The sequence below is a fragment of the Aptenodytes forsteri genome, unplaced genomic scaffold (assembly GCF_000699145.1).
Source record: "Aptenodytes forsteri isolate BGI_AS27 unplaced genomic scaffold, ASM69914v1 Scaffold49, whole genome shotgun sequence".
In the NCBI taxonomy this organism is placed as follows: Eukaryota; Metazoa; Chordata; class Aves; order Sphenisciformes; family Spheniscidae; genus Aptenodytes; species Aptenodytes forsteri.
This window is the reverse complement of record NW_008795125.1, coordinates 387,320-402,119: the sequence shown is the minus strand read 5'-3', so window position 1 is coordinate 402,119 and position 14,800 is coordinate 387,320. Positions and strand designations below refer to the sequence as shown.

Genomic DNA, 14,800 nt, shown 5'->3' with positions numbered 1-14,800 from the left:
GGCCCCCCCGGCCAGCTTTCCCCAGTTTATGTACTGAGCATGACGTCACATGGTATGGAATGTCCCTTTGGCCAGTTTGGCTGTGCCCCCTCCCAGCTTCTTGTGCACCTCCAGCCTTCTCAGTCAGTAGAGCATGGGAAGCTGAAAAGTCCTTGGCTAGTGTAAGCATTACCTAGCAACAACTAAAACATCCCTGTGTTATCAACTTTGTTCTCATCCCAAATCCAAAACACTGTACCAGCTACTAGAAAGGAAATTAACTCTATCTCTGCCGAAACCAGGACAGAGGCTACTAAAACCTGAAGTCCTTATAGAGCCCTATTCTTTTACCTTTATACTTAGTGAAATTGCTTGATGCGTGCATGATCATGATACAAAATACAACAACTTTTAGTGATGTTTTCTCAGCTTGTTATCAGATGTCCGCTGAATTTAACAAGAATTTGTCAAGAATTGTCATCTGGATTCTAAATGCATCTGTTATTTATTCAATATTTATGTTTAAAGCTCTCTACTGTAGTACTCCAGAGTCCCCTCCACATGGTTTCATCGTCAGTCAGACAGGTGGACAGCTCAACAGTATGGTTCGCTGGGCTTGCGATCGAGGTTTTCGGCTCATTGGGAAAAGTACTGCTGTATGCAGGAAGTCTCCATATGGTTATTACTCATGGGATGTTCCAGTCCCAGCTTGTCAAGGTAAATTCTTTCATTATAAAATAATACACCTTAAGAAACTCTTTTTTTTCTTTTTCTAATATAAGCCATCAGTTTTCTAACTTAAAATGAATAACAGGTAATCATTTAATGGTCATGCCTCTGTACCAAAATTTTTCTACTTAGTAAAACTTACAAAACAAATTTATTTTTAAGAAACTATTTCAACAGAATTTGCTAAGACTGGCAGATACTACAAAAAATCTACATCACTGTGAGGGAAAAAACCCCACAAATTTAAAGTATGAAATTTTTCAAAAAGTTAATTTAAAACTGAATATTTAATAAAGTTCATTTATCATGATCCAAGAACTATATAAAAACCAGGAAACTGGACCAAAAAAGCATTGCCTATGATGCCATTCTAATCTTTTGCAGTTCAAATTGAAATTTAAAAGATAATTCATTGGGTTAACTGTTTAATTTAATTTAGTTTCTTCTGCCTTATAAAATCAAAACATATTCTACTTAACAAGGAAAAGGAAATGGTTATTTATTACCCATCGTAACTGTATTCTAATTCTTCCTTTCCTGAGAAGAATGCTATTGTTCTGATAACTTACCTATGTCACTCCAATGAACTATTAGAATTTTTTTTTTCATGAGAAGTTGCAGATATATTTATTCAAAATATGTGCATTTTGTTCCTGTTGACCAGTGGAGATAAATGCTGTAGGAATGTTCCATGTTAATTTCCCATGAGGTTTTTTTGACAAAAATTCTTTGAACTGTATAAATCTAAAGCAAAACTGCCTAACCTTTGTCAAAGATGAAACAATCTCTATTAGAATTTTTTTTTTCATGAGAAGTTGCAGATATATTTATTCAAAATATGTGCATTTTGTTCCTGTTGACCAGTGGAGATAAATGCTGTAGGAATGTTCCATGTTAATTTCCCATGAGGTTTTTTTGACAAAAATTCTTTGAACTGTATAAATCTAAAGCAAAACTGCCTAACCTTTGTCAAAGATGAAACAATCTCAGTTTCAAAGCTTTTATAAATTTCTCTATTAATATATAAAAAGTGTGCCTGTATTTTTAAAAACTTAAAATGTTCAAAAAGAAAAAAAGTACAGGCAGTGCATTTGCTACATATCATTCTTTAGCTCTTTCATCAGTTATCTAAGGACTGCTTTCATGACAGTTATTTGTAGAACTTGATCAGACTGTTAATAAGATGTATCAAATAACGTGGAATGAAAAAAACCCTAAACAAACAACTTACCAAATTCAAATAGCAGGTAATTATTCTCAACATACTGAGCAGAGTTCAGTAATGGAAATAGTTGCAATACTCAGATAATACTTTAGGAACAAGTGGAGTTAAGGGCTTAGTAATCTGATGGTATCTGATCAAGTACAAAGACTGTTGGTACCAACTGTTAGTGTATTGAAAATTATTTAATGTATGTATTAATTGAATAACAGTTAGTTTTAATTATGCATTTAATGAGAGCTAACTTTGATACATGGTATGAACTTTATTCAATTCCAGCAAGTCCTTGTGCACAGAAAGTGGTTTGTGGCCATGATATGTAGCTGCAACTCACAACAGCAAATTCTTCAGATTCAACCTAAAGACACATTATTACTGCAAAAACCCACAGGAATAAGCTGCTTCCGTACATATGTCATACATCTAAGCTTCCTGTTGTTTTGCGGAGGTGAAAATTATCCCCTATACCTGGATAATACAGAAGATTTATGATATGATCTCTTGTATCAAAAGGTTGAGAACACCATCAATATCTCTCATGTTCTTTCACAGAGGATATTTACAAGACACAAGGGCTTTGCCATTCCCCCTACTACTGAGCAGTACAGCTTCACCACAAAGTAGTTCTAATTCTTTTAAGTATGGGCTAGTGGTTTTTAGAACTTCATGTTATAGAGGATGAACATTGTTTTAACAACTACTATAATTGTCAGTCAGAATTTACCAACTATTATGCCAGATGATATCAAATGACAATGTCACAGTCTTACCTTCTACTTCACATTCTCTGTCATTTATAGCATTACTAGCAAAGCCATTTTTATCAGTTCTTTCACACATCTGAATGTAGGATTGCCACAGATGACCATTTAACACAGCAAAAAAAAGTATTAGGCTTTTTTTTTTTACATAGCAGTGCAAGGGATATTTGCAATTTCTTTAGAAACAATGCATCTCATTTTCATCTATTTGTTTTCTGTGCCCTAAATGAAGATTACCAGTCAAATCACAGTAGTAGTTACTGGCATTATCCTATAGGAAATGAGAAATCTAAGGCCTCTAAATTTATGAATTCTTTAATGATACCTCTACAATCAGCACAGCTAGTGATTTGTGGTAGTTTGTTCTTTTTTTTAGCAATACTAAGTCCATTTCTTGGCAAACATTTTTTACTGCCTGCAAAATGTTTCATGACTGTACTTAAACTAATGCTTTCTCTTTACATTTTTCATTTTATATCTGTACCATTATTATCACTTCTGAATCCTCTCCTGTAACCAATGAATGCCAGTAGCCTTTTCCACTACAGCTTCTTTTTCCAAGTTCATGAGTAATGTTAGAGCAATTTTTAATGTTCTCATTCTTACACCTATATGAATAGAAATCTTGATCTCTGAACTTCTAAATAGATAATACCAGCCATTCTTCAAATCACTTGCACTACAGGACTGACAGAACCTGAAAAATCCAGATACACACTTTAACCTTGGATGAAAGCTTTTTTACATTATTTATAAAACTAAACATATCTCATTAGAAGACACTCAATGCAGCAGTAAGGAATCAAAAAGAAATGCCTCAAGCCAGACTTCAGCAATTACCTGAAACCTGTTTCAAAGTTAATATAAAAGCACCCTTCCTCTTTCATGAAAAGAAGTAAAAGGATACTGCTTCAAAATCTAATATTGTATTAGTATAATGGTAACAACAGTACAAATTAATTACAAACTTCTGCTGTTCTAACTTTTAGATATTAACTGTTCTGTTTATATAGACATACATTAAATGAATCAAAATGTGAGTGTTGTCATTCATGTATCCATCTCAGTTTTAATCAACCTCTTTCATGAAAAGAAGTAAAAGGATACTGCTTCAAAATCTAATATTGTATTAGTATAATGGTAACAACAGTACAAATTAATTACAAACTTCTGCTGTTCTAACTTTTAGATATTAACTGTTCTGTTTATATAGACATACATTAAATGAATCAAAATGTGAGTGTTGTCATTCATGTATCCATCTCAGTTTTAATGATATTAAGCCTCTGATCACAAGTCAATAAAAGATTCCCATGGTTAACTAAATTATGAGGTCTGATTATGATAAACTTTTTAATGAATGAATAGATTTACAATGATCTATCTGAATACAAGAATTAACATGAATTCATATAAATGATTGAATATTTACAACTGATCGTAGATATCAGAAGATTCAAAGTGTTTTAAAACATTCATTTTTCTCCCAGTTATTTTTTTTACTTTTTAATTTTTTATCCCAACATTACATGATTCTTGGTTTTAATTATGCAATATTTCTCTTGCAAATAAACATTTCTCACACAGGCCTCATCAGAAACCAGTATTAATATTTTATAATAGCATATATGGATAACAGGCAAATGCTTTTACAGGAATTCTAGGTAGAGATGTTAAGTAAGTAAAATTTAAAACATAGCACTATATCCAGAAGAATTCTCTAGCTCAGTAATCTAAATTGTCCGTAACAGCAGACATAAGTGTTGCATAACTGGTGATTGTTATGCAGATTATAGTAAAGCATTACAAAAAAAAGAGAATATCAAGAATACCTGGTTACATATGATACCTGATGAGTTATGATTTTCTCAAAAATGAGGCTGAAGTACATTTGTAGTGGTCTGGAACAAATATCTGATGTGCATAATATCTTCTACCTTTACATTTTTTTAGACATGGCTATAGGTTTGAGATAGTCATATTCATATACATTAGAACAATTAATATATCTATGTATAAGTCTTGTATTTATTCAAAATAGACTTCTGTCTATTTTCAAATGCTTGACTGTATCGGGACAGGTGTGAAAACTCAATAACTTATTAAATGCCAAAAACGTAGTTGGCATCCTTTAAAGTGATTTGTAAGGCAATCTAAATGAAATTTAGTTTTCATAAAATTTCTTAATTCTTCACAAGTTAAATGTCCAAGTAGTTAAGTTTAGAGGAGTATGTCACTGAATATTTTCAGTAGTCTTGCCTATGTTTGAAATGCTCCTGGTAAATGTTATCAGCTCTAGACTGATGTCTGCATTGATACTCAATTTTTTTCTCATATCCCTGAGATGTGAAAGGTAGCTACATCTGCTAAGTGTTGTTGTTCTTAAGTGAGGCAGAGCAAATCCAAGGATTGGAGGTCCTTTATAGGATGAATAGTCTGATTCTTGTTTGGGAAATTGTCATCACAGAAACTTTGAATGGTGCCTTAACATTTAATGAAGAGTATTTAAGAACTTCATCCTGGTCTAATAATAATTTCTAAAATTTCAGATAAGTCTTTAGACTGGTGGTCTTTGAGAACTAATAAAATTAAAGTCTTCCAAGGGCTGTATGTGTATATCTTTGGAATTGGAACTGTGTTCTGAAGTTTTTGAACAAAGAATAGATTTTAATGTTTCAGTTGCAATTACAATTACAATGTTGATTGGCAATACTGTCCAAGCTGACATATAATGACCAAACATTTCTGTGATAGACCTGGTTTTTGGGCACTTTGGATGTTCCATATTTGTCATTTTTATCCTGTCAAGTTGTCAGATGTGGCAATAACTTGTCTTGATCTTTTCACATTTTTTCCCTTAACTAAAAGCTAAATTTCTGTGCGAGTTTCCACATATGTAAAATTCAGCTCATAACTGCTATAAACTAAAAATGTCATTGAGTGATTCCTTGGGAGCTCTGTTGTTTATATAAAAGGCTGTTATCAAGCATTTGGTGTGCTGGAATGAAACTTGTTTCTTAAAAATTTAAGGTTAAGGGTAGGATATATTTTTGTTGTGCCACAAGATTGATTCTGTTAACATCAATAATATGACTCAAAATTTATTAAGTCACTAATGGAGATTTTTGAATACTGAAGGAGTAATTAATCTCAATGGTAGATATAAAACATCTCAGGTTGTATCTACAAAATATCTGATGCATATTTTGCTGATTGCTAAAAGACAGAATTTTCAGTATGTGAACAAGTAGTGCTGTAGTATTTGTTGGTGCTCAGGATCGTAAGCAACAGCTGTTAACGTTACAAGTCTTTTGGGGGTTGATACTAGTTTTTACACCCTGCTGAATGCTGGCCCTTCTGGCAACTCTGTTATTGTCTGAAACTTCTTTTTATTGTTAACATGTGGTTTTGAAGGAAGAGGTTAGCTTGGCCAGTTATGCAGTAAACAGTGTTATTTGATTATACCTTGGTTATACCAGCTTTTGATTATCCTCCCCTTTGCACAGATAGCTCTGCCTAATCTTGCTGCTGCAATCCAAACTATTGAGGAATTTGAGATATAATAAACACCAACTTGGTCATATTCCCAAAACAGACAGAGCATTATTTAGAGCCAGATCTTCTCTTGGTACTTTCTTTCTGCTGAATAATTAAAAAAAAAAAAAAAAAAAAAAAAAAAAAAAAAAAAAAAAAAAAAAAAAAAGTGGCTTACACTTTCATTTGCCAATTTTCAATATTTTCAAAAGGGTATTTTCTTTCTGCTTTGCAGGAGGAAAAATAGAATGTTGAAAGTTAATTTTAGTGCTTTGCCGGAGGTCACACAGTACATCTGATGGAAGAAACCTGAAGTACAACCTAGATCCTAATGTCTGAGACTGGTGCTTTACTCATTCAACCATGCTGATCGTATTTTTCCCAGATATTCTCTATTGCCTCTTCTTTGATTATCATCTTCTGCATTTTGGATGGATAGCTGCAGAGTTGTGAACCATTGTTCTTCTTTTTAACCTCCTCCATCAAAAGACAAAAACTTCCTGAGACTTAATTCCCTAAAATTTTAAGGGAATTTATTTTTAGGCTTAAAATACACATTAAGGAGTTAAAAAGTCATTTTTATGAATTTAAGACTGTTGATATTACAATGCATAAACTCTTTGAGATGAGTGGAAGTTTATAGTGAAGAAGATATAAAATAACTATGTCTTTCTCTTTACTCAGCAATATCTTGTGGAATTCCTAAAGCTCCCTTAAATGGTGGGATATTAACTACAGATTACTTAGTTGGCACCCGCGTTACTTATTTTTGCAATGATGGATATAGACTATCAGCCAAGGAACTTACTACTGCAGTCTGCCAGCCGGATGGTACCTGGAGCAATCACAACAAAACACCTCGCTGTGTAGGTAAGTGACATGTAAAAACTCTCCAGTGAGTAAGAACCTGGCTGTACATTTTGTTTATTTATCCAAGGCACAAATCTTAAATTTTCAGCTTGAGGTTACTTTGACCTATGAATAATTGCTGGTATTAAATTATTGTGAAATACATAGTTGAAAAATATATATCTGAGACATATATTGAAACATTCTGTGACAGCAGAAAAAATACACTAGAGATTATAGAATATATTCAAACTGATAATTAATTGGCAGCTAAATCAAAGTTAATGGTTGCAGAGGTTTATACAAAAGCCATCTCTTCAGTGAGAGCTGCACAGTTCATATACTGTTAACAAACCCTATTTACTATCCAGAATTGCAAAGTCTCTGGTACTCTGGGATACTTGTTTGAAACCGCTGCTTATTATTTGTATTCAGCCCATCACTATAATCCTACACCATCTAAACTTGGGGGAACTTCACTGAAGAGAAAATGCATGTTCAGTCCCAAAGAGACATGGATACCATCAAAGTTATAAATGGGGTATGAAACCCTGGGTGATTGTAAAACTGATACAGAAATGTCAGAGTGTCTGATGCACATTAAGAGCTGCATTATCTCACCCAATGAATTTTGCAAAGGAAAGAAAACATACCCTAGAATAATTTTCAAGGATTTTCCCTTTTTCCTTTTTTTTTCTTTTTCTTGTTCTTGTAAATTGCATTCTCTCATGCCTTTTCCTCTATCTAAAGAACCAATCTTAATGGAGAGAAAGAAAGTAGCATCCAGCAAAGATTTTCCTCTGTGCCTTTTGGTCGTGGAAAAAATTGTTATGCTTGTTAACCTTTTTCTATTAGATTAGGGTTGTAGAATGTTTTTGTTTGGTTTTTGGAGGAAGAACACATAGAAATAAGAAATGAGATAAAAATGTGTAGCTGCTGAAAAACCATCTTGGATATGGATATTATTTTGTCTGTCACCAATGTTGCAGCCTCTCCAAATGAGTCTTTAAGATCTCACAGAATTTACCTGGGTGTAAAAATAATTCCTATATTGAAATGTAGCTAATGTTTTAGTAAAGATTCTGATGTCTGATGTAAAGTGTCACAGGAGTTCCATGACTATCAATCTATGGTGAATTCAACCATGGTGTAGATTCTATCTACACCAATTGCATAGCTCTGCATACACAGTTACTACTCTGTCTGGGTCATTGATCATTATTAATTAAATGAGAGAACTAGTGCCTGCTAACCACAGGCAATTTCAAATACAGCCTTACTCTTCAAACATTATGTCACTGTGTTTAAAATATATTTCTGAATTAATAATGGTACAGATTTTCCTAATTTGCCTGTACTAAGCCACAAATAACTATATGTTTTTGTTATTCTGGAAGTTGTTACATGTCCAAGCATCAATTCTTTTACACTGGAACATGGAAGATGGAGAATAGTGAATGGTTCACATTATGAGTATAAAACAAAAGTAGTTTTCAGCTGTGATCCAGGGTATTATGGTTTGGGACCAGCATCTATCGAGTGTCTTGCTAATGGCACATGGAGTTGGAGAAATGAGCGGCCTTACTGCCAAAGTGAGTACATGTTGTATCTGCACCTGCTGTACAGACTTCAGATAAAAATATTTTATTTGGCTGAATTAGAAATTAACTAATTAAATATTGGAATCAGAAAATTAGAAAAATGTTTCCTCGCTGGAATTCCTGGGTATCCTAAAGGCTATTATTTACAAATACAATCCATTAGGTTTAGTGACAAGGAAATATCTGTAAGCACACTTCTGGATTTTAAAGGTCCCTAAATGTATAAAGGTACAAATAAGTAATAGAGAACATTTTCCTATATATTTTTCAAGGTCAAGAATGCTGTATAGTCTAGAAAAATGCAAAAACTTTGTATCCTGTCTGCACACTTGATAAATAAAATAATCTCTCCTTTCAGCTGGTTACCATATAGTGTGCAAGTCCACATCATTCCTACCATTAGCTGGTATCCTGATAACCTGCAATAGCTACTTTTCAAAAAAATAAGTAATGAATATTCAGATACTTTAAGCAAGCTAAATGTGTGGCTACAGTTATGCTCCCCTCCTCCACCCCTGTGAAAAGCAGGTTTCTTTAAATATTTAAATTTAGTCACCTGTTTTTCAAAATTGTGGGATTTTGGGTATACTTTGAAGCCCCAAAATTCTTCCTCTTTGTGAACACATGACATACACTCTGATAGAATGGGATATGACTGTGGTTTTGGTACATGTATCTAAACTGTGTGTATCTGCATGTATGTGTATAAATCCACACATATGTAAAAAGCAGAAAAAAAATGTGTAGATAAGCCAGATAACTGTGATTTAGAATATATTTAGAATTTATTGAGAATATTACAGAATCATAGAATAGAATCATAGAATAGTTTGGGTTGGAAGGGACCTCTAAAGGTCACCTAGTCCAACCCCCCTGCCGTGGGTAGGGACATCTTCAACTAGATCAGGTTGCTCAGAGCCCCGTCCAACCTGACCTTGAATGTTTCCAGGGATGGGGCATCCACCACCTCTCTGGGCAACTTGTTCCAGTTTTAATATATTGGAAACTAATAAAAAAGTAGCTGAAAAATGCAATTCCAAAGACAGATTAATTATACTGGAAATGAACCTTCATTTTGAGATCTTTATAACCTACTGGAAATTTCATTTATAATTTAGAGGATTTTTAAAAGTTAGTTGCAATATTTCACCTCTGCTAGTGTTAAAAATATTGTGTATATGTCTGTATCTATATCTCTATAGGTAATATATATATACTATAAATATACACACCTATATAGTGTATATAGGTATTTTACATACTATATATGTACTTGTAACCCTTTCTTCTTTAAAAGGCAAACATTTTTCACTGTTTTGGGAAGTTTTGTTTGCAATATTACCATTTACATTTTTTTTTAGCATAAAGTGCACTAGATGCTTTCACCCTTCGATAATCCACCATCTTGTTTACTAATACTAAAGTTCTTTTACTAATTCTTAAAAGAAAATTATTAAAGAAATATGATTTTGAATGAAAACGTTTTGAATTGTAAATAAATAGCAAGGAATTCCATGCACATGGTTCACTCATTATAACAACGTATTGTGTGAATGCTAGGGCAAGCATTTCATTATGAAATAGAAGATAAAAATGACATCTTTCCAAAGAAACATAAAAATAATTTTTAAAATGGCAACAATTGTGATATTCCAATATTAAGAAAAAGTAAATGATAAAACCAAGTTAATTAAATAGCATTTAAAAATGTTCTGAATGGTGAGGTTTTTTAACTTTACAGAGACAATTTTAATTGGTGTCACACCCCCCTTCTTTTTTAAGTATTATATTTGGGGAAGTAATAGTCTTTGTATGCAGAGTTTTTCATCTATTTTTTCTACAGAGCAAAATACTTCAAGCTGTGAAATTTGTTTATCTGGTTGACTGGTTGATAAGTATTACTGGTTGATAAGTGTTATTGTATGTTTGTTTGTGATACTCAGCTGTACATTTCTGTTTTGTTTTGGTTTTGCCATAAAGTTATTTCCTGTGGAGAATTTCCTACACCTCCAAATGGGAATAAGATTGGAACTCAAATCACATATGGATCTACAGCTATATTTACTTGTGACTCAGGATACATGCTAGTTGGCTCTGCCGTGAGGGAATGTCTGTCTTCTGGACTCTGGAGTGGAATTGAGACCAGATGTTTAGGTATGGATACTACTGTCACAGCTTATCTATTTTCTTTCTCTCTAGCAGACAAAAGTAAGCAAATCGAATCAGCTTGCCTCTTTCTGTTAGCACAGACATTGAAGAGAGTTCTGCATTTTAAAAATGTGTGTGGCTGGGTTGTTTTCCTTATCAAATTATAACTATGGTTACCTTTCCACAGATTGATTCCCTTTTTCAATACCTTCCCAACATGCAAAACCTGTGTCACTGGATTGCTGCATATGTCTCTAAAGTAGACCTATACATAAACAGCAAGACTGATTGATTCCAGATGTGTCAGCTATTATACATATCCTCAGTAAAATATCTGCATAGTAGACCTGAACTCAATGGTTATGTTACAGAATTTGTACATTTGCAAAAGATACAGGGGAAAAAAAAAAAAGATGTTTGTGGAAACTTTGGCAGGAGCACTGCAACGTTATTTCTGATAGAAAATCACTATCCAGTCACAATTTATGGAATTTGACACTCTTTAGCTGTACATGTTTAGGCATCTTCACTTATTTAAAATACTCAGACACCAGTCCCTGAATAGTTTATGAGTAAAATGAACATGTGATCTCAGTAAAACAATTTCAGGGCTTCTTTTTAATTCATTATTATCATGTGTACCTTGATCTGGGTTATTGTGTTAACTGTAGAGACATTGATTTTAACTCTATATGCAATTAATGTTTTAGTTTCAGTTGAAATCAAAGCTATGATAGTGTTCTGATTTTAGTATGCAATATGAAAGTCGTATTGTACCTTGTGGGGGCATGAGAATATAAAAGAATATAAAAGAATATTAATAAACTGAGACTTTCAGAAGAATCTGAACTAGTAGATACATTAAATATAGGGGTTTGTTGCAATATATCTTTGTGCAGATTGCCATTTACCTTTTTAGACTACTTTCCATCCCAAATAATTTTCCTTCTGCTTTTGTATTTTGTGTTTCCTTCTCCTTTTGTATTCTGCAAATAATACAGCATTATTTGATACAAATCTTCAATTAAGCTTAATTTGAATGGCTCATGAATGAGCAAAAGTGTTTCTTATTGAGCTACAAGTCTGAAGCTGGAATGTTTCCTGACATATAGCTGAGGGGAACAGACAGGCTTTGTTTATGTTTCACTTTTACAATGAAAACCATTTAGCAAAGGGGGAAAAAAAGAAAAGATCTTCATGTTTGATTTTCTTTTTCTTCTAAGTTGTCAGAAATGGTAAGACAGACTGTTTTAAATCTAAAAGTTTGGGGGCACCATAGTATGTGTGTAATCAAAATGTTCTGACTTTTTTTTTTCATTTTTACTGGTTTGTCTGCAAAGGTTACAGCTATTGAACTTTGGAGAAATACAAAAATTTTCATCAGAGAAATATTAATCTAAAACCAGCCAAATTGTCTGCTGTTTGTCAATAGCACCTTGGAAAAATACTTGCGTTGAAGAATCTTGCCAAAATAAATTTATGCCAAGTAAAGATCAACACAGAATTAATTTAATTTCTCCTACATTTGCCTGTAGAAATAAAAATGTAATATAATCTTAATAATGGTAATAGGTTGCATATCTTTACTTGAAACTTAAAATAAGACCCTAAAGTAATCAGTTTTCAGATGAAACAAAACTTTTTTTACTTCTCAGAAGAGATTCATTATTATTAAGTTCATATACTGTAATGCACAGTAACAATAAACAGTTAAGAAAATGTGTTAAAACAACTATATGACTAGAGGGGAAAACAGTAATCAAAAAGATACCTTTTGTATCATACTAATAGGACTACAGTAAATCTTCAAATGTATATCTTCAAAGCTTTAATGATGACAAATTGTTGAAGAGAGCATGAATAAAAGTTTCACTTACAGAAATAGAATGTAGTATACATCATATATAGCATACAGAAAAACATGTATAGCTTCTTAAAAAGAAAACAAAACCAAAACAAAACAAAAAAGAAAAGCCAGTGACAGAGCAAATTTAAAAAAGGGAGAGAGTAATGGCTACCATAATTGCTCTAGCAGCAACACTGCCTGCTGTGCTACATCACTGTGCAGGAATGAGATTTCTGGAAAGACTCAGACTAACTCAGTTCAATTCTTCTTTCTTCAACAAGTAATTTGAGACTTAAGATAGAGGGATGGGTTCAGCTAATGGCAAATCAAAAGTCAGAAATTTGTTTAAGAAGGTTGAGAAAGAAAATGTTGTCAGAAGGTGGAGGAAATGGAGGAAATGAAAGAAATGATAGAATGTGGGAGAAAGGAGATAAAATACAGCAGGAAGATCTACAGAGCGGGTATTGTAATGATCCCAGAAATACATTTTTGTGCAACTTATGAATAAATTCTGGTGTTTGTTTTCAATCACTGAAAAATAGTAAGAAAAAAAATTAAATTTCACTTTTAACTTCTAAAACTTTTCTGCTCACAGCCATAAACCTTTTTTATCATTTATCTTAGAGCCTTTCCACTTTTACTTGCTGAAAAGTTATGCTTAGACTCAAGCAGCTACCACTGTATTTCTATTTTAAGTGCTGAAGATGCCTTAAGAGTACACTTAGATGACATTAATGAATTCCAAGTATTTTGTTTAAAAATACAAGTTATATTTTAAAAAGTGTTACTCAAATTGTTTCATTTAATCATTGTGTTAGACAACTCAATCTTCATTCCAGTTATGTGTAATTTGAAAAATTTATGAAAGGTGGAATAAATACAAATATAAGTATCAACAACAGAACCTAAAACTAGTTAGTTTTGAACCTAATTAGATATTAGATATAGAAGAGAACTTGATAGTCTTCACAGCCCTTTTTGTCTTTCTTTTTCTGTTCCTGCTTCTTTTATTACAAGGAGACGGATAGTACTTTATGACTATTGAATCTTAGGAGACAGTAGATGGCAAAGAGAATTAGAACATTTAATACAACTGCCCTCCTTCCTGAACTTAACTTTTTTTTTGCAGAATACCTAAATAACAATGCAGTACTGTGTGAGTAATCATATCAATGTAATGATCTTGGTTTGATCTTTCACTGAATGTAGTGGGAAATTGAGTTCTGCATCAGTATTCTTGTTCTCCATAGCTCGTGAGAAGAAATAATGTTCAAGTTGAAAAAATAAAAAAACCCAAAACAACAGAGAGCTCCTGACGTAATTCTGTTGTAGAAGTCTTAGAAACAAATTAATGTTTCACAAGATTTTATGGTGAAAAAAATATGAAAAAAAAATCACTTCAGTCTTTTAAAATAAAGTAATAGTCAAAGACAAAAACCATGACTCTTGTGTTTCCAAGGTTACAGACTGCCTCTCGCAATTTATTGTCCTTGATCTTTTTCTATACTGAAAACATTAAATCAGTTTCTGGGGGAAAGTCTATGTAATAAATCCTGGAGAAACATTCAGAAACATAGAATAGATTTCTATTGAATATACTATTCATAAAAAGAGACTAACAAATCTCTGTATTTTGTTATACACTTTCCTCGGGGAAAAATATTTAAATATTTGATGAAGAAATTAATTGTTCTATTTCTGTTTATATGAAAGCTTAACATATTTACATTATTTTATTTATTGATGACATTAATTTTATTTGCTTTAATTTACTGATATGAGTAACAATGATCATTAAAACATACATTTTCATAATTATAAAAAAGTTTTGAAGGTTTTTTATTTATTCATTTTCATGCCTGTAATCAGCTATTTATTAAACTGAGCATTTCCCAGAGTGGAAATATATAGGGTCCACTTGGTTAACTCCATATTATTTTCAGATTTTTTAACTGATATGTGAATGATGAATAAAATTTCATAGAATCATAGAATCATTAAGGTTGGAAAAGACCTCTAAGATCATCGAGTCCAACCATTGACCCAACACCACTATGCCCACTAAACCATGTCCCTAAGCGCCTCATCTACACGTCTTTTAAATACTTCCAGGGATGGGGACTCCACCACT

At 32.6% G+C, this 14,800-nt stretch overlaps 1 protein-coding gene across 1 annotated transcript in view; it reads left to right on the top strand.

Moving 5' to 3' along the window:
* The window catches only part of CSMD3 (CUB and Sushi multiple domains 3), an 838,052-nt gene that overhangs the window by 736,143 nt on the left and 87,109 nt on the right, over positions 1 to 14,800 (top strand). Inside the window, exons 50-53 of the mRNA XM_009277245.2 lie at positions 508 to 696; positions 6,910 to 7,095; positions 8,472 to 8,666; positions 10,656 to 10,829. Of these exons, the coding sequence (XP_009275520.1) occupies positions 508 to 696; positions 6,910 to 7,095; positions 8,472 to 8,666; positions 10,656 to 10,829 (744 nt within the window). The remainder of the gene's footprint in view (positions 1 to 507; positions 697 to 6,909; positions 7,096 to 8,471; positions 8,667 to 10,655; positions 10,830 to 14,800) is intronic.